This window comes from Liolophura sinensis, chromosome 1, assembly GCF_032854445.1.
Source record: "Liolophura sinensis isolate JHLJ2023 chromosome 1, CUHK_Ljap_v2, whole genome shotgun sequence".
Taxonomy (NCBI): Eukaryota; Metazoa; Mollusca; class Polyplacophora; order Chitonida; family Chitonidae; genus Liolophura; species Liolophura sinensis.
Genome location: NC_088295.1, coordinates 7,023,216 through 7,044,758, shown reverse-complemented (window position 1 = coordinate 7,044,758; position 21,543 = coordinate 7,023,216). Strand labels below are relative to the sequence as shown.

Sequence of the window (21,543 nt, the reverse complement as noted above, 5' to 3'; positions counted from 1 at the left end):
GCTTAGTGCAATACCAAAAAAGGAGGCAACTGATGCCTACCGCAGTGAGGCAAATAAAGGGCTATGTAATAATCCAAGGCTAACATATGACGTAATATAAAGACCAAGAGACCTTTTCACGATAACTTACAATACAAATCATAAGTCTTGTGTGCAGATGTAAAATAACATTCATAAGTTAATGTGTGGATCCTATCAGTATTAAAAGCAAAGAACCTAGAAACTGGGTAGGTAGGGCAGGTAAGTCGTTTAAAGCATTTAAAACGTGCTTGCTGCAAGGCAGAGTGTCTGGTGTATCTTTAACGCAGCTACTTCCGTATGCCTTAGGTAATGACATCCAGTTGGTCACCCTGGAAGCAATTGGTCAGGCCGTGTCTAAACAACATTTTAATTGGATAGTGGATTGGCTGCTTAAAAGCTAAACACGTGTAGATTAACTGCTTCAAGTGTGTTAAGTTGTAAAGTTACATACAAACTATGTTACCATAATAAAATTGGTAATTGTATCTGCTCTGTAAAAGACTGAATATTTGTCCTAGAAAAAACTGTCTACCAAGATGGGTAACTTATATGTGTGAAGATGATTGTACCTGCTATCTATTATCAGTTCTAGCTAGCAATTAAAAATTACTTGAGCAAAGCCAATTTTTAAAAAAGCTAATGTCTAACAAACAGCATGTACCTGAAGACATTAATTTATATTTCTCAGAAGTCCTGTTAACTGATGCAATATGTAACATGTTCTCCGTGGTTCACTCCCCTGTATGAAGTGATTAGCATGTGAAGATTGTAGTTTTCTTTTTACTGAGAAATTCCAAGAAAGGCAGCTGATCGATATCACCTGACGTTATGCTGTTCAAGGGAAGTGAAGTGTTTATGTTCAGGGAAAGAAAAATCCCTTTTATCATTGTTAATACCCATGTGGACATAATTTCCTGCTGTCAAACACTGCACTTTGGCCATACTTTTGAAGTAAAGGTGCGGGATTGCTGTGCACGCCCCCAACCCTCAGACCCACCCCCAAACCCACCCTCAGACCCACCCCCAAACCCAAGTGGAAGTCAGATCCTCACCAACTTCAGTTATTTCTTACCGCAAGTATTATGTTAGTTCGTTGTGAATTTTTTTTTTTAATATCTAAATAATATGTATAAATTCTTTATATATAAATTTTTATCTTTATACATGTACATGTATAAATTGTTGTCTTTATACATGTATATGTATAAATTGTTGTCTTTTGTAGCCAAATGAATGTTAGTTTTCAAAAATAAGAAAAGTTTGTAACAGTTGGGTGAGGCGTGTCTTTCACGGGGCGGATTGATTAGGTCTGGTACATTTCCAAGTAAACGAAATGTACGAGTCACATGTTTCTCCATTTTATAGGAAGTTTGTGCTGAACAGCCATTTTGTGGTGTTACGCTGTTTTTTCTTTTCTTAATTTTATTGGAATTGACATCATGATGCTTCTTGGTATGTGCTTAGATCCTGTATTTATGAGGAAGTCTATGCTAATCATCATTTTAGTTATGATGCCATTTTGTTTTTCTGTATTTTGGGGGAAATTCATGTAGTGTGACACTTTGTGGTTAAACCTTTATTTCCTGTATGTAATCGGAAGTTTGTGATAAAAAACACTCTATGTTGTATTTTCAGAGAATTGTGTGTATGACAATGTTTGTTACTACATGTACATGGTTTAGATTCCTGTCCTGATTTGCAGTGGTTTTCCATGTACTTTATCACACTGATCACGAGTAGCCAAATCGGCCCAGACATGTGTTTGTGTTGACAGTGAAGGTATGCAGAAGCATGGAAAATGCCCCTGAATAATTATGTGTACAAGTAAAATAAGACAGGCTTTGCACGTTTTTTGAGATACAGTTCAGTAGAGAAAAAAATAAATTATTTGAAATATCAACATTTTCATATATTCAGTGAGAACGGATGTACCCATACTTGCAGCTGCCACGTGTCTTATTTGTCCTCCAGTATAGCTTGTATCTGTGTCCTCTCAGCACATCAAACTTAATTTACACAGCTATAGTGTAACAAATTGTTTTTGTGCAGTGCATGACTATTTCTGAGAAATGCGAAAATGTTCAGGCTGGCCCAGTGATTGCTGCTTGCCTCGTGTGATGTTCTCATAATCTCGAGTTGTTCGAGGAATAACATCTTCAATTTTCAGAGTGACTGGAAATGGATATGAGTGGATTTCTGAGAAGTAAAACACTGCTGGAATGAAAGTGAAACTGTGCCTGTCTGTATATGTGGCATTGATTCTTGTGTATCGCCATGGGCGATACACATTTGATGTTATTATCGGGCACAAATTGAAAATAAATTCATATTGAAAATGAAACCAGCACAAGTCAGAATGGGCTTTTCTTCTGCCTGGCACACTTGACACCCGACAAGAACCGACTGCCTCACAGTTCAGATCATCTGGGTTGTCATTGCCTCATTTGCCGTCTCCTTTGCCTGAACATTGTGCTTACTTAGGACGACAAATGGGTCAAACATTCATTGCATCATTCTTTAAAGTGTAGTATAGAAATTCATACCTGAAGCAAGTGTGGTATGTTCATAGACTGTCTCAATGTCTAATATAGGATTACTTATAAATCATTATGTGATGTGTTCCATGATAATACAGGCTAAACTGAACCATAAGCTGCACGTTGGCCTTGTAACTCGTTTCTCTGAATATACACGTCTCGTATTTCCCAGTAACAGATAAACAACGGGCTCAAGCTGTTATGATTGTTATGTTAAGATTGTTTTCATCACAGGATTTCCTGTTGTGTTATTTAATGCACAAAATGGAGTGTTGGGTAGCCTAGGCAGACCTGCCTACTTGGACAATTTTGGCGTATTTTGTACCCCAGACATGTACAAAATACAACCATAATCCAAAAAAGTAGAAAATACGCTTAGACGGCATATCCAGAAGAAAATAAAATCCGAAGGCCGATTTCCTTTTTTTTTTTTTTTTAACCGTTTTTTAATATCAGATCCACTATTGTAGCATTCCTATTACAGCGAGGATCTAGCAGGAAACCCCTAACTTGCAAATTAATATAGCTTCAATGAAGCGCACAAAGGATTTCAGAATGGTCACCTGTTTATTCCGTCTCGTTATGTCAACCCTTGTTGAACATGCCTTTCCCGGCAAAATGCATGGTGGTGATGTGTGCAAAGAAAGCAAACGTAAAAGCACAGAAGTCACTTACAGTGAGAAATTCTTGAACAAGCACCCGGTAATTTTCAGAATTGGAGCGTCACAACCTGAAAATCCACTTCATGACATGATCAGTACAGGTTCCCAGCTGAGAACGGCTGTCAAACTCAATGAACTCAAGATTAAGTAAACCGTAAAAAAAAAAAAAAAAAAAAAAAAAATATACAGAACATATTAATGATTATACACCAGGTAAACATGCTGAATCCTTAACAGCCTCATTATGTTAAAATAGAACATGAAGAATTTTCCTCTTAATGATCCAAACTAACACACCAAATGTGTCTTTTGCTTCCCCTCTGGGCCACCTTAGCCCATTTTTTGAATTCCTGACATTCCTGTTTTAGTGACATAAGTAAAAGGTTAGCGTGTTTTGCATCAGTGTTTTTATTTGAAGTGAGTTTTAAGAGGGGTTTAAAAAAAAATGTGTCTGCCGCATTGTTGTCGTGATTTTGTACACATAAAATTGGATTTGTACAGGTAAACATGAATGTTTGTACACATTACATTCACTAGGGGTAGGCATGTCTGCCTAGGACCTAAACAGTGAACGTGAATCAGTAGTAAGATCTAAATATGTATGACAAAGGGTGATACACTCAGCCTTAAATAATTGTATGCAGCGTCATTATAGGCTTGGCTGAAATGTTTTCATATATATGATCACTTGCTGTGGTATATAGAAACATCAGAAATTTTGCAAAGTAGGTCATAAAAGGCTCGCATACATGTAATACTGAAATAAAATGACATCAAATGAAAGGCAAGTGCGAACTAGAAGAAAAAAAAAACACCGTGCATGTATTGAAGCCTTTGACAAATGACATGCTTGTATTGAAGCCTTTGACAGATGACTTGCATGTATTGAAGCCTTTGACAGATGACATGCATGTATTGGATCCTTTGACAAATGATGTGCATGTATTGGATGCTTTGACCGATGATGTGCATGTATTAGATCCTTTGACAAATGACATGCATGTATTGAAGCCTTTGACAGATGACATACATGTATTGAAGCCTTTGACAGGTGGCGTGCATGTATTGAAGCCTTTGACAAATGACGTGCATGTATTGAAGCCTTTGACAGATGACGTGCATGTATTGAAGCCTTTCTCAGATGACGTGCATGTGTTGAAGCCTTTGACAAATGACGTGCATGTATTGGATCCTTTGACAGATGACATGCATGTATTGAAGCCTTTGACAGGTGGCGTGCATGTATTGAAGCCTTTGACAGATGACATGCATGTATTGGATCCTTTGACGGATGACATGCATGTATTGAAGCCTTTGACGGATGACATGCATGTATTGAAGCCTTTGACAGATGACATGCATGTATTCAAGCCTTTAACAAGCCTTCGACAAATGACGTGCATGTATTAAAGCCTTTGACAGATGATGTGCATGTACTGAAGCCTTTGACAGATGACATGCATGTATTGGATCCTTTGATAGATGACATGCATGTATTGAAGCCTTTGACAGATGACATGCATGTATTGAAGCCTTTGACAGATGACATGCATGTATTGAAGCCTTTAACAAGCCTTCGACAAATGACGTGCATGTATTAAAGCCTTTGACGGATGACATGCATGTATTGAAGCCTTTGACAGATGACATGCATGTATTGAAGCCTTTGACGGATGACATGCATGTATTCAAGCCTTTAACAAGCCTTTGACAAATGACGTGCGTGTATTGAAGCCTTTGACAAATGACATGCATGTATTGAAGCCTTTGACAAATGACATGCATGTATTCAAGCCTTTAACAAGCCCTTGGCAGATGACATGCATGTATTCAAGCCTTTGACAGATGACGTGCATGTATTCAAGCCTTTGACAGGTGGCGTGCATGTATTCAAGCCTTTCATTGCACTTTGCGGTGTGAATACAGTCTGCAGTTGTGTTGACCAGTTCTTAAAATAAACGTTCATGATGATTCTGACTTTCAGTGTAGTCAGATAGTCTGATGTATTAATGTAGATAATGTAGCTCAGATAGGAGACTGGGTCTCCCACTCTCAGGACTCTTTCCTAGAAAACATCCAGGGGCTGATTTTCCTGGAATTGCTGGTAAGGCAGGGCTTCCACTGAGGTTATCGACGACAGGCACTATTGATTGTTTCACAGAAGGCTCAGGCTGGTTTGTCCAAGGAGGCAAGGTCCCAGTCACATGCAATCTTACCCAGAAGTAGAGCTTAACATCTCAGCACAAATGTATTCTTGGTTTTCATTTCCCATACAGCCTCTACTATCTGTAGCTGGAAATTGCCTGTGCAATGAAGAGAAACCTATTTTAATAGAATTGAAAAAAGAAATAAGATCAATATCAGGTGTTATCTGTGACACACATCCCTTTTTGTTTTCATCAGCTTCTGAGTTCTCATAGCTGTAGACACATTGGCACTCTGTCTTGTTCATGCAGTACAGTCCTGCCCTGGCCAGTACAAATGTTGATGTGGTATCTATAGATAACTTTATAGGAGTGTGCAACTTAGCCCTGGCCTGGTCTATTGTAGATGTAATATGCAAAGTTAACTGTACTTTGTGAGTGTATCATCTCACATGGACCATCTGCTCCATCACATCCTTGAACGTCACCCTTCATACATGTAGCTGTGCACACTGTCACCATCTGCTCCATCACTAGTGTGTAAATGTCACCCTTCATACATGTAGCTGTGCACACTGTCACCATCTGCTCCATCACTACTGTGTGAATGTCACCCTTCATACATGTAGCTGTGCACACTGTCACCATCTGCTCCATCACTACTGTGTGAATGTCACTCTTCACACATGTAGCTGTGCACACTGTCACCAGCTGCTCCATCCCTACTGTGTGAATGTCACCCTTCATACATGTAGCTGTGCACACTGTCACCATCTGCTTCATCACTACTGTGTGAATGTCACCCTTCATACATGTAGCTGTGCACACTGTCACCATCTGCTCCATCACATCCTTGAATGTCACCCTTCATACATGTAGCTGTGCACAGTCACCATCTGCTCCATCACTAGTGTGTAAATGTCACCCTTCATACATGTAGCTGTGCACACTGTCACCATCTGCTCCATCACTACTGTGTGAATGTCACCCTTCATACATGTAGCTGTGCACACTGTCACCATCTGCTCCGTCACTAGTGTGTAAATGTCACCATTCATGTAGCTGTGCACACTGTCACCATCTGCTCCATCACTACTGTGTGAATGTCACCCTTCATACATGTAGCTGTGCACAGTCACCATCTGCTCCATCACATCCTTGAATGTCACCCTTTATACATGTAGCTGTGCACACTGTCACCATCTGCTCCATCACTAGTGTGTAAATGTCACCCTTCATACATGTAGCTGTGCACACTGTCACCATCTGCTCCATCACTACTGTGTGAATGTCACCCTTCATACATGTAGCTGTGCACACTGTCACCATCTGCTCCATCACTAGTGTGTAAATGTCACCCTTCATACATGTAGCTGTGCACACTGTCACCATCTGCTTCATCACTACTGTGTGAATGTCACCCTTCATACATGTAGCTGTGCACACTGTCACCATCTGCTCCATCACTACTGTGTGAATGTCACCCTTCATACATGTAGCTGTGCACACTGTCACCATCTGCTCCATCACTACTGTGTGAATGTCACCCTTCATACATGTAGCTGTGCACACTGTCACCATCTGCTCAATCATGACTGAATGTTACCCTTCATACATGTAGCTGTGCACACTGTCGCCATCTGCTCCATCACTACTGTGTGAATGTCACCCTTCATACATGTAGCTGTGTACACTGTCACCATCTGCTCCATCACTACTGTGTGAATGTCACCCTTCATACATGTAGCTGTGCACACTGTCACCGTCTGCTCCATCACTACTGTGTAAATGTCACCCTTCATACATGTAGCTGTGCACACTGCCACCGTCTGCTCCATCACAACTGTGCGAATGTCACCCTTCATACATGTAGCTGTGCACACTGTCACCATCTGCTCCATCACTACTGTGTGAATGTCACCCTTTATACATGTAGCTGTGCACACTGTCACCATCTGCTCCATCACTACTGTGTGAATGTCACCCTTCATACATGTAGCTGTGCACACTGTCACCATCTGCTCAATCATGACTGTGTGAATGTCATTCATACATGTACATGTGCTTGTTACTATCTTGATCTACTGTATCTGATGAGACAGTAATGGTTCATCAGGCTTCTAAATAAAGTCCCTACATTGTGTGGTAAGAATTGATATGAAGTGATAATGTGGTTGTATCCTCTGCTTGTTTCAGGCAATCCGTGTGTTTTTCTTGCTACGAGATTTATCGCTGACATTACTCCAGGAGTCTGAATCCCAACTGCCTCTCACACTTGATGAAAACTGTGTCAAGATATCTGACGTGCTCGATCTCAGTAAGTTTGTTTGACCCTTTTAGTAAAAATGGGCCATGAAATTTTTCATGGATTTAGTGAAGATAAAACTGCATAGCTTTATTCTGGTCTATTGAAGTGTTTTCAAGTTGTGATTGTGGATTGCAGTCACTCACAGGGAATAACCTGGGGTTTGTCTATACAACATGCTGAGTTGACTTGTATATGAGTGTCATCTGTTACATTGTTCAAACCAGGGCTCTCAATTTGAAGCATAAAAACACTAAACATGTTTTTTTTTTTAGTACAAGCTCTACAAATAGTGAGCGTGCAGAGACACACACAATCACAGTTACAGGTGTTGTCATAAAAAAGCTGTGAAAGAATTTTGTCCGGCACGATTGAGTACCTTACAAACATAAAGTTCTAGCTTTGACAGATTGATATGTGATGGATAAAAAAAAGAGTTCATAATAAAAATGTTGGTTACGTAGCCCATTTTATCGGTTACATGTACACATAATTTGTCTGCACTTTTTTAAGTTGCAGTGACCATCAAAAGTTATAAGTGTAGCCTGTGTGAAGGCATTTTAAATTCTCACTAGACAAAATAGTATTTCACTGACTTCCATTTTATCTATGAATTGTATCATTTGACATGTTTTTTTTATAAATCAAGTTTATATCAAATTCATTTTAGCTAACTAATTTAAATAGTGATATTTTTCATCAGCAAGATAAATGGGAGTTATTTAAGTTCTAACTAGTTTTTCTACATTGGCAAGCCAATGACAGTCATATTATTAAAAGGCTATTTTTAGGGCCGTCTCGTTAGTATTCATAGCCCTTGGGCACTTGAAGATATTATTTCTGAACACCCCTGAGCAAAGTTGATTTCAAGTTACTTAAGTAGAATATTGAAGCTCAAATATACAAAGGCTTAGTATTAAACACTTGTAGTATAGACTCCCATGTCTGTTATTACACAATTGAATTATTGAATTATTTCTTTTAGAGAAACAACATATTTAACAGTGTTATTGATTTTTTTTTTTTTTTTTGTTTTACGCCGTACTCAAGAATATTTCACTTATACGACGGCGGCCAGCATTATGGTGGGTGGAAACCGGGCAAAGCCCGGGGGAAACCCACGACCATCCGCAGGTTGCTGGCAGACCTTCCCACGTACGGCCGGAGAGGAAGGCAGCATGAGCTGGTCTTGAGCTCACAGCGACCGCATTGGTGAGAGGCTTCTGGGTCATTACGCTGCGCTAGCGCGCTAACCGACTGAGCTACGGAGGCCCCAACAGTGTTATTGAACAAGAAAACTGAAATAGAGAATTCTCATCAGTAGGATATGTTAGTTTTAGCCACTAAAATAGTTTCCAGAGACAAATAGGTGCATCTTTACTTTTATCTACCATCTTGACAGATATATTTTCTGATTAGTGGCTCACATGATCTCGGCCAAACACGTGGAGGTTTTACTGCCCTTTCTGACCATTCTGAAGCATTGTTCTTGCCACAGATGAGTGACACCTGGATAATGAGGTGGCATGAAGTAAGGAGAGATATTGTGAGAGGAGGATCAGAGACTGTTGGTGTCCAGTTTCGTTAGAGTTTTTGGCCAATCACAGGGTTGAAGTCGCCACTAATAGTACACAGATAGCCAATCATCGGTGGCAATTTGTATATCAACGGCTAAGGAAGTTTTTTTTACCTCATAGCTCAACATTTCTTCAGCCTTTCACAGAGTTATGGTTGCCACTCATAGTACAAGGATTGCCAACTGCCGTTTTCATTTACAAATCAGAGACCTCTGCGGTAAATTTGTGTACAAACTCCCCACAGTGTCTTTTGGCAGTGCAATGATTTATAACTCGGAAGCATTGCATCATTAAAGTCACAGCTCAGCAATCCTTGTGCATGCGATAAACATCCTTAATTGTGATAGTAGGTCAGTATTTGAGCGTGTCATAGGACTTGAATGTTATGCATTTTTTACGAACTGCTCAGTCAGGCGAGCTATCGGTATTCTCTGAATACCTTGTCACCTTATGTCTTGTAACCGATTTAATTAGTTTGCATATTGTACACGTTCACATAGTGTGAAATCCTTGGTGTGCCTGTTTTATAGAGACTACAAGTGTAGCTCCATGTGTACACACATTACTTGGGGAAGGCTTGTGTAAGAGCTGGGGGTGCTTAGCCTAAGGTTACTCTCAGGTCTTACTCATTACCTATAGATGGCCATCTCAATTATACTGAGTGTAATTTGACAACAGGTTTGACAAAAAGCTTCTGCAACTGAAAAAGGTTGGTATTTTCTCAGAAAGCCAGATCAAGTATAGAGCTGATGTAAAATCCTAATGACAAGAACAATCTATTCCAGTGTAGATGTACATGTAGGGTATCACTCAGTGAAAGAGTTTTCCAGGAATTTGTGAGGCACTACCCTAATTTTCTGTGCTACTAAATGTGTGTCACTGTCACTGGACATATATGGCATGTGAACACTACAAGTATGTCAGTGTCAGAACGCTGATTGAACACACACGTGTTTATGTTAAACAGGAGAGTGTGTGTCAGCATTTACAATTCACTCCATGCTCATTGACCTAAGTTATTCTTAAAATCCACCATCCCCGCTAGCTGTTGCTAGTTGGTAGAGCATCCGCTTCGGGAGGGGTGCAATGACTGGTTGACCCATATCAGTGTAATTTTTCGGGTGGAGTGGCTTACTAGCCTTCGGTTTTGGCGTCTCAGTGAAGCAGCACTGGATAAAAGAGCAGTGGAAATCCGTCCTGCAACAAGGATGCACATTACATGCACTCTAAAGATTCCTTCGTGGTCATATGACTGAAAAATTGTTAATTACGATGTTAAACCCCAAGCACTCGCTCACTCATTCTTAAAATTCCTGTTGTTTTATCTTGGCTATGCTATTTCTGGCGGAATTGTCACTACTGCACAAGGTTTTAGTCTCCAATTTAAAATATTCTTCAATAAATTATTTTCATCATGCATAACATGTTTCCACTTAATGTGACCTTACCCGAGGAATTAATCCCCAAGCTTACGTACATGCTGAGTTTATGGTAGATTTGTGATTTCATTGCCTGTGTTTTCAAAAGAATTACCATCATTATGGCACTTGTGCTGATATCATCAAACTAATTTTACAGTTAGTAGTTAACGTTGGATGTTGGAGTCTGACGCTCTAAAGTTGGCCATAGCACCCAGTTTAAGAGCTGCAAATTGTGAAACTTTTTCACTTTAAATTTAAGTTTAATGTCTGTATCTAAAGGTTTAATTTTTTAAAGGCTATGTGTTGATTGCAGATTGTGAAATGCACAACAGTCTGTCCTATGATCTGCTTTATACACCATTCTACCTGAAGTGGACCATTTTCTGGCAACTGCTGTCGGCTGGTGGCCAAGCCAGTAGTAGCTTCACTTCCATCCTAACTGCCACAACCACTTGCACCATGGGGTAATGTTAAGATAAACCCCTTTGACCCAGTGTTACATGGACTGTATGTTAGAGGATGCTATCCATAGCTGTACATATACAGTGTTACAGTACATTAATGGCCATACATTCTGTGTTACTGGACAATGGTGGCCATGCACTGTCTGTTACAGTACACTATCAATGGCCATACATTCTGTGTTACTGGACAATGGTGGTCATGTACTGTGTTACAGGATGCTATCAATAGCCCTACATACTATATGTTTCAATATGGTGATGACCATATATTGTTTACAGCACATTGATGGCTGCTATGCCATTTATGCTGATGGTGTTGTACTGCATGTTACAGCAGGCCGATAACCATGTAGTCTGTGTTTAAATTTAACATGCTGATGTTGTATACTGTGTTTCAGATAACAGTGATCTCATAGCCTGCACAGTGCTGACCAGAGAAAGGTAAGGTACTACATGTCAATTCCAGTGTACATTTATGTACTTCTTCGGTATTTGTTGTTTGTATGTTATTTGATTTGTATTCAATTGACCAATCAACAGCCTTACATTCGGACTTACCTTATAGCCTTTCAGGATTGAGGAAGTGCAATAATAATAGGTCCGCAATTCCGCTGGTCTGATATCCTGTCACACATCTTTTCAAAGTGGGGCATTAACATGTAATGTAACTGAAACATTATTTAATTTTTTCGGAAATAGTGCAACCAATGCATTAATTTTTTGGGTTTGCAGTGGTTAATATGTGAGGGTTAAATTCTTCCATTTCCAAAACTTGACCAGAGTGTTGAAAAGTGCTTGAAAGACCATGAAGGATTGGCTGAGCACCAAAATACCTGTTTGTTTTTTTGTTTGTACCAAAGTAAAGGTGTATGTGGTAGATTAATGGTATTGTGGATTTCATATTAAAACATGAGCAGGAAATTGATGTCTTCAGAGTCTGTCATGCCATCGTGCATATTGTTATGCATAGGATTATGGTGAAACCTGGTGCCTAAATAATAGCTGGCAAACAAAAGGAATCTGACTGGCGTGGGTCAACTGTCAGTGATTTACCTCTGTGATCATTCTGATTGATTATACATTGTTTGATCTGTTTGTCAGTTGTATGAGCTGTTATTTGATCTGTCTCACAGTTATATGGGCTGACTGTTATTCGATTGGTCTGGCAGTTGTATTAGATGACTTATTTTGTTTCTCAGACAGTTGTATGAGTTGACTGTTATTTGGTCTGTTGGACAGTTGTATGAGTTAACTGTTATTTTGCGTGTCTGACATTTGTGTGAGCTGACTGTTATTTGGTCGACCTGACAGTTGTATGAGTTGACTGTTATTTGGCCTGGCCGACAGTTGTAGGAGTTGACTGTTATTTGGTCTGTCGGACAGTTGTATGAGCTGACTGTTACTTGGTCTCTCTGACAGTTGTATGAGTTGACTGTTATTTGGCCTGACCAACAGTTGTATGAGTTGACTGTTATTTGGTCTGTCGGACAGTTGTATGAGCTGACTGTTATTTGGTCTGTTGGACAGTTGTATGAGCTGACTGTTATTTGGTCTCTCTGACAGTTGTATGAGTTGACTCTTATTTGGTCTTTCTGACAGTTGTATGAGTTGACTGTTATTTACTGTGTGACAACTGTATGGGCTGACTGTTATTTGGTCTGTCTGACAGTTGTATGAGTTGACTGTTATTCAGCCTGTCGGTATGAGCTGACTGTTATTTGGTCTCTCTGACAGTTGTATGAGTTGACTCTTATTTGGTCTTTCTGACAGTTGTATGTTATTTACTGTGTGACAACTGTATGGGCTGACTATTATTTGGTCTGTATGACAGTTGTATGAGTTGACTGTTATTTGGTCTGTCTGACAGTTGTATGAGTTGACTGTTATTTGGTCTGTCTGACAGTTGTATGAGTTGACTGTTATTTGGTCTGTCTGACAGTTGTATGAGTTGACTGTTATTTACTGTGTGACAACTGTATGGGCTGACTATTATTTGGTATGTATGGCAGTTTTATGAGCTGATTGGTATTTGTTATTTGGTCTGTCTGACAGTTTTATGAGTTGACTGTTATTTGGTCTGTCTGACAGTTGTTATGGGCTGACTGTTCTTTGGTCTGTCTGACAGTCTTATGAGTTGACTGTTATTTGGTCAGTCTGACAGTTGTATGAGCTGACTGTTATTTGGTCTGTCTGACTGTTGTATGAGCTGACTGTTGTTTGGTCTGTCTGACAGTTTTATGAGTTGACTGTTATTTGGTCTGGGGGCCTCGGTGGCTCAGATGGTTAGCGCGCTAGCGCAGCGTAATGACCCAGGAGCCTCTCACCAATGCGGTCGCTGTGAGTTCAAGTCCAGCTCATGCTGGCTTCCTCTCCGGCCGTAAATGGGAAGGTCTCCAGCAACCTGCAAATGGTCATGGGTTTCCCCCTGGTTCTGCCCAGTTTCCACCCACCATAATGCTGGCTGTCATCATATAAGTGAAATATTCCTGAGTACGGCGTAAAACACCAATCAAGTCAATATATAAATAAACTATTTGGTCTGTCTGACAGTGGTATGAGCTGACTGGTGTTTGGCCTGTCTGACAGTTTTATGAGTTGACTGTTATTTGGTCTGTCTGACAGTTGTGTGAGCTGATTGTTGTTTGGTCTGTCTAACAATTTTTATGAGTTGACTGTTATTTGGTCTATCTGACAGTTGTATGAGCCGACTGTTATTTGGTCTGTCTGACAGTTTTATGAGCTGACTGTTGTTTGGTCTGTCTGACAGTTTTATGAGTTGACTGTTATTTGGTCTGTCTGACAGTTTTATCAGTTGACTGTTATTTGGTCTGTCTGACAGGTGTATGAGCTGACTGTTGATTGGTCTGTCTGACAGTTTTATGAGCTGATTGTTATTTGGTCTGTCTGACAGTTGTATGAGCTGACTGTTGATTGGTCTGTCTGACAGTTGTATGAGTTGACTGTTATTTGGTCTGTCTGACAGTTGTATGAGTTGACTTATTTGGTCTGTCTGACAGTTATGTGGTCTGCCTGGTAATTATAGGAGCTGACTGTTATTTGGCCTGTCTTAGTGTGAATTGGCTGGTTTAAATTAGTTGACAGTTCGGCTTGGTTGGACTGTGACTGTTGTATGAATTGGTTGGTTTGGAAATTATGACTGTTGTAAGAATTACTGGTTTGGACTGACTTCTGTGTGAATTGGTTTGTTTGGACTATGTGACTGCTGTGTGAATTGACTTGTGTGGACTATGTGACTGTTGTGTGAATTGCTGCTTTAGACTATGTGACTTGTGTGAATTAGTTTGTTTTGACTATGCGACTGGTCTGTGAATTGGCTTGTGTGGACCCTGTGACTGTTGTGTGAATTGACTTGTTTGGACTATGTGACTCTTGTGTGAATTGGCTGGTTTAGAATAACTGGCAGCTGTGTAAGGTAAATCTTGGTTTTGGTTTGTCAGCAATAGAAAACAGGAGCGTCGGTTTCTGGTGATAGATGCCCAGCAGCTTATTCTGGTTGAGCCGGACACAAAGAGACTAGGCTGGGGTTTGGTACGCTTTGTAGGATTCCTCCAGGTGAGAGACTTACATCATATGTCATCCTTGCTTTGTACTGATGATTATGTCATCTCATTCATGCATCTCTATCTCTGACAAAGTTGCATCTCATCCATGCTCCAGTGTCCCTGACAATGTCACATCTCATCCATGCTCCAGTGTCCCTGACAATGTCACATCCTATCCCTGCTCCAGTGTCCCTGACAATGTCACATCATTCATGCTCCAGTGTCCCTGACAATGTCACATCTCATCCATGCTCCAGTGTCCCTGACAATGTCACATTTCATCCATGCTCCAGTGTCCCTAACAAGGTCACATCTCATCCATGGTCTAATGTCCCAGACAATGTTACATTTCATCCCTGCTCCAGTGTCCCTAACAAGGTCATGTCTCATTCATGGTCTAATGTCCCTGACAATGTTACATTTCATCCCTGCTCCAGTGTCCCTGACAATGTCAGATCTCATCCATGCTCCAATATCCCTGAAAAAGTCACATCTCATCCCTGCTCCAGTGTCCCTAACAAGGTCATGTCTCATTCATGGTCTAATGTCCCTGACAATGTTACATTTCATCCCTGCTCCAGTGTCCCTGACACTGTCACATCTCATCCATGCTCCAGTGTCCCTGAAAAAGTCACATCTCATCCATGCTCCAATGTCCCTGACAATGTCACATCTCATCCATGCTTGAGTGTCCCTGACAAGGTCACATCTCATCCATGCTCCAGTGTCCCTGACAATGTCACATCTCATCCATGCTTGAGTGTCCCTGACACTGTCACATCTCATCCCTGCTCCAGTGTCCCTGACAATGTCACATCTCATCCATGCTTGAGTGTCCCTGACAATGTCACATCTCATCCCTGCTCCAGTGTCCCTGACAATGTCACATCTCATCCATGCTTGAGTGTCCCTGACAATGTCACATCCTATCCCTGCTCCAGTGTCCCTGACAATGTCACGTCATTCATGCTCCAGTGTCCCTGACAAGGTCACATCTCATCCATGCTTGAGTGTCCCTGACAATGTCACATCTCATCCATGCTTGAGTGTCCCTAACAAGGTCATGTCTCATTCATGGTCTAATGTCCCTGACAATGTCACGTCTCATCCATGCTTGAGTGTCCCTGACAATGTCACATCTCATCCATGCTTGAGTGTCCCTGAAAAAGTCACATTTCATCCCTGCTCCAGTGTCCGTGACAGTGTCACATCTCATCCATGCTTGAGTGTCCCTGCCAATGTCACATCTCATCCATGCTCCAATGTCCTTGACAATGTCACATTTCACCCCTGCTCCAGTGTCCCTGACAATGTCACATCTCATCCCTGCTCCAGTGTCCGTGACAATGTCACATCTCATCCATGCTTGAGTGTCCCTAACAAGGTCATGTCTCATTCATGGTCTAATGTCCCTGACAATGTCACGTCTCATCCATGCTTGAGTGTCCCTGACAATGTCACATCTCATCCATGCTTGAGTGTCCCTGAAAAAGTCACATTTCATCCCTGCTCCAGTGTCCATGACAATGTCACATCTCATCCATGCTTGAGTGTCCCTGACAATGTCACATCTCATCCATGCTCCAATGTCCTTGACAATGTCACATTTCACCCCTGCTCCAGTGTCCCTGACAATGTCACATCTCATCCATGCTCCAGTGTCCCTGACAAGGTCACATCTCATCCCTGCTCCAGTGTCCCTGACAATGTCACATCTCATCCATGCTTGAGTGTCCCTGACAATGTCACATTTCATCCCTGCTCCAGTGTCCCTGAAAAAGTCACATCTCATCCATGCTCCAATGTCCCTGACAATGTCACATCTCATCCATGCTTGAGTGTCCCTGACAATGTCACATCTCATCCATGCTCCAATGTCCCTGACAATGTCACATCTCATCCATGCTTGAGTGTCCCTGACAATGTCACATTTCATCCCTGCTCCAGTGTCCCTGAAAAAGTCACATCTCATCCATGCTTGAGTGTCCCTGACAATGTCACATCTCATCCATGCTTGAGTGTCCCTAACAAGGTCATGTCTCATTCATGGTCTAATGTCCCTGACAATGTCACGTCTCATCCATGCTTGAGTGTCCCTGACAATGTCACATCTCATCCATGCTTGAGTGTCCCTGAAAAAGTCACATTTCATCCCTGCTCCAGTGTCCGTGACAATGTCACATCTCATCCATGCTTGAGTGTCCCTGCCAATGTCACATCTCATCCATGCTCCAGTGTCCTTGACAATGTCACATTTCACCCCTGCTCCAGTGTCCCTGACAATGTCACATCTCATCCATGCTCCAGTGTCCCTGACAATGTCACATCTCATCCATGCTTGAGTGTCCCTGCCAATGTCACATCTCATCCATGCTCCAATGTCCTTGACAATGTCACATTTCACCCCTGCTCCAGTGTCCCTGACAATGTCACATCTCATCCATGCTCCAGTGTCCCTGACAAGGTCACATCTCATCCCTGCTCCAGTGTCCCTGACAATGTCACATCTCATCAATGCTTGAGTGTCCCTGACATTGTCACATCTCATCCATGCTCCATTGTCCCTGACAATGTCACATCTCATCCATGCTTGAGTGTCCCTGACAATGTCACATCTCATCCATGCTCCATTGTCCCTGACAATGTCACATCTCATCCATGCTTGAGTGTCCCTGACAATGTCACATTTCATCCCTGCTCCAGTGTCCCTGAAAAAGTCACATCTCATCCATGCTTGAGTGTCCCTGACAATGTCACATCTCATCCATGCTTGAGTGTCCCTGACAATGTCACATCTCATCCATGCTCCAATGTCCCTGAAAAAGTCACATCTCATCCATGCTTGAGTGTCCCTGACAATGTCACATCCTATCCCTGCTCCAGTGTCCCTGAAAAAGTCACATCTCATCCCTGCTCCAGTGTCCCTGACAATGTCACATCTCATCCATGCTTGAGTGTCCCTGAAAAAGTCACATTTCATCCCTGCTCCAGTGTCCGTGACAATGTCACATCTCATCCATGCTTGAGTGTCCCTGCCAATGTCACATCTCATCCCTGCTCCAATGTCCTTGACAATGTCACATTTCACCCCTGCTCCAGTGTCCCTGACAATGTCACATCTCATCCATGCTCCAGTGTCCCTGACAATGTCACATCTCATCCATGCTTGAGTGTCCCTGACAATGTCACATCTCATCCATGCTCCATTGTCCCTGACAATGTCACATCTCATCCATGCTTGAGTGTCCCTGACAATGTCACATCTCATCCATGCTTGAGTGTCCCTGACAATGTCACATCCTATCCCTGCTCCAGTGTCCCTGAAAAAGTCACATCTCATCCCTGCTCCAGGGTCTCTGACAATGTCACATCTCATCCCTGCTCCAGATGTAGCATCACATTCATGCTTCAGTATCACCTGGATGCTTCATGTCATCTTTTCTCCAGTATCTGTCATGTCAGGAATTTTATTGCTTTCTAGGATGTGGAAGTGTCTGGCGATAAAGATGACAGCCGATCTCTTCACATCACCATCCACAAGCCCGCCAAGTCTGCCCACGCTCGACCCATCCCCCTTCTGGCTGCGAAGTTTATATTTGATGACCACATCAGGTGCATGGCCGCAAAGCAGCGGCTGGTAAAGGGGCGGTTAAAGGCACGGCAACAAAAGATGCAGATGATAGAGAGGCTGCTGGACATCCCTGTGGAGCAGAGTGCTAGCATGGGGCTGTACAACTATGGGGCTCGTGGATCAGCTTCAGCTGTACCAGGTTAGACACATCATTCATACTCAACCATTGATTTAATTTATCACAGCATGAGATAACACAAAATCGCTGTCTGCTTTAGTCATGATGCATTTATTGAACTCATTTCTGATTGCTAAAGAGGCTTCAGCGAAAAGGCTGCAGTGAAGAGCCTTGCACCACCGTGTAGTTTGATGTGTAGTATTCATATTTTATTGTTAGCATGTAGTTACACTGGATCCACTTCTACGTATACTTGCTTGCCATATCCTTGCCCTATAGCATTGTGTTCAGTGTGGCAGTTGATGTTGCAGGTCAGGTCCACCGTGTGAAGCGACCTCAGGTCACCCATGCCCAGGAGAAGGCTGATGGGAAGTCCCCACGAGCATCCTCAGGGCTGCCTGTGCCCCCTGGCAAGCAGCGAGCCAGCGCCCAACTCCAGCCTCCAGGTAAAACTGCTCTCCAGAGCAGTAATCCAAAGTCCCACTACCAGACTCGACCAGAGGACATGGATGATGTGGAGGAAGCTGTTGATGCCACCTCCCCATCGGCATTTGCCTTCCAGACTCTGAATCCACAGAGTAACCCTAATTCGCCACAGCGTAAGCAGAGCCGAGTATCCACAACAGCAGACAGTAGCCTACAAGACATTCCTCTGGAGGACCTTTCCAAAAGAACACCCAGACGGCGACTGAGTGGTATTGAGAAGGTTGGACATACCATTCTTTCATCCAGCATTTCATGCCATCCGGGGTCGCAGTCAGTCTCACAGTCCTCGACGTGGTCGCAGTGGATCTGGCGCAACTGGAATCCCAGTTTTAGAGCGACCTATCAGCGGAAAGGAGAGGTCACGTCTCTGACAGTGGATCCCACTCAGGAACGAGGGGACACCAGTGGGGAAGTCCAACCAGTCCAGGCCCAGTCTGAAGGCCTTCCTGATGGGAAGTCCCAGCCACTCTTCCAGTTCCTCTCCTCGCTCCTCAGATAGTAGCACTGTGAGTCCCTCTGCCCTAGGGTCACAGTCTCCGAAAAGTTTACGACCAGCACCAGTTCCTCCTACTTCACTTCTCCCACAGAACCCGGACAAGGACCTTAATCCCACTGTTTGCACAGACTCGCCAAAGCTATTACCTCCAGTTGACTCTGGCAGGATCCGTAGCTTGAGTGAGGGGTCAACCAGCAGCTCTGCGATCGGCACTGGTACCATGGTTGAGAATGACCCAATAGACACCCTGACTATAGACTTCAGCCAGCCTGACATCACGGAGGAGAAGGCCTCGGTGGTCACAGTAGGTAAAACCAGTCAGGGTGGACAACGGTCTACGAGTGATCAGCTCACGAAACTGGCACAGATGGTGCAGGAACATTACAACTTCATGGATGATGACCAGCAGCAGTCCCATGTACGGCAAAAAGACCGCGCCCACAAAGTCATGGACATTTAGTCGCCCCTTTTGGCACACTTGTTTTCAGTAGATCATAAGATACCCACAAACTTGTGGGTGCAAATGTTACATTTTGTATCTGAAATTTGTTGATGGTTCTTAAATCATTTTAACAGATTGTTAAATATGTTTTCCATTTGCTTGAGAGGAATACAATTATGGGTGAGTAGATTCCATTTTTAAGAGGCGAGTAGAATATTTCTTCAGGTACTTATATCATCATAGGCTTACAAGGACAGTGTCGTTGTGGAAATGCTGCATTAAAATTGAGATTGAAGCCTAGGATCAAAGCCTGTGATTGATTATGTTACCGTTGCCAACTCCTGTAACAGCATTAGAGTGAGAGAATTGCATTGTAATTGTATGAAAGATCTCTAGTACGGGAAACAAATATCTTAGAGGAACAGGTGTTGTCATCGCATATCTAATGCCCCATAAGTGGCACTTGTTTGTTAGCGGAAAAATGTATATTTTAGCAGATCATGTTTCATGCATTATGTCATGTATTTGTCATTCGACCATACATGTTGTTGTGATCATCTGTTAAGTCGTGCTCAATAGTCAAATGAGGTATGTTTGTTATCCTGTAACTACTGTTTTTAGGGGACTTCAGTTATTTGTAAATTTTGTGTGTGTATATATATATATATATATATATATATGTATATACTATGTGTACCTGTGTGATTAACTTATTGATAAAAACTCTGAAGAAGGTACCAATTGCAATAATGAGCTGCATGTGTATAAACGTAAGGGAGTGTAGTGCAATCCTGGGAGAAGTGGCGCTAAAGTTACAAGGCGTGTGGAGTGACAGATTGGTTTTTGCCAGACATACGTGACCCTGAATTTTTGTACCAATAAAATATAGAGTCTCCTCAATCACCCTTTTTCTGATGTTCAATAATGTTATTGGTCATTATAGACACTTGCCTCACTGGTGAGTGTTCCACGAGTGTGTTTATCTCCTACAGCACCGACCGAAATGATACTTGTGCATATTAACTACGTGACTAACGGTTGTATCATTGTGGAGTCGATTGTTAATACCTGTAGAGAGTGGTGATTTGAGTGGTCACCTTTTCCACAGGGTCATGAATAACCTAATCACACAGATTAGGTCATGCTGCAGAAACCATCCTCTGGAGGGAAATGAATGATATTGGATTCACCACAAATCTGAAATAGTTATTCAGTCAGAGCCAGAATGAACTCTGCTACACTCAGTATTGATCTGGAGTAGTTATTTGGCCTAGGAGTGAGTGAGCGCTTGGGGTTTAACGTCGTACTTAGCCATTTTTCAGCCATATGACGACGAAAGAATCCTTAGAGTGCGTGTAATGTGCCTCCTTGTTGCAGGACAAATTTCCACCGCTCTTTGATGTAGTGCTGCTTCACTGAGACGACTTAACCGGAAGCAAGTAAGGGGATCCTCCCGAGCCAATATACTTTATATTATAGGATTGACTCTGAATCTACCGCTTCCGAAGCGGACGCTGTACCAACTGAGCTAGCGGGGCCGGCGCTACAACTGGGGAAAGTTGGCAGTGACATCCAGTGGCAATCTGGAATAGTTATATTGACTGTGAGCCATATTGAACGCTATTACATTCAGCACGAGTATGGAGTTGTTGTCTGGTTGATGAGCCATAAGGAAC

At 42.2% G+C, this 21,543-nt stretch overlaps 1 protein-coding gene across 1 annotated transcript in view; it reads left to right on the top strand.

Annotated features, from left to right (window-relative positions):
* LOC135471490 (protein CLEC16A-like) overlaps positions 1–19,558 on the top strand; it is a 45,558-nt gene extending 26,000 nt beyond the window's left edge. The window contains 5 exon segments of the mRNA XM_064750749.1: positions 7,561–7,681; positions 11,530–11,572; positions 14,590–14,704; positions 18,176–18,464; positions 18,755–19,558. Of these exon segments, the coding sequence (XP_064606819.1) occupies positions 7,561–7,681; positions 11,530–11,572; positions 14,590–14,704; positions 18,176–18,464; positions 18,755–19,428 (1,242 nt within the window). The 3' untranslated portion in view covers positions 19,429–19,558.
* Positions 19,559–21,543: the final 1,985 nt, after the last annotated feature.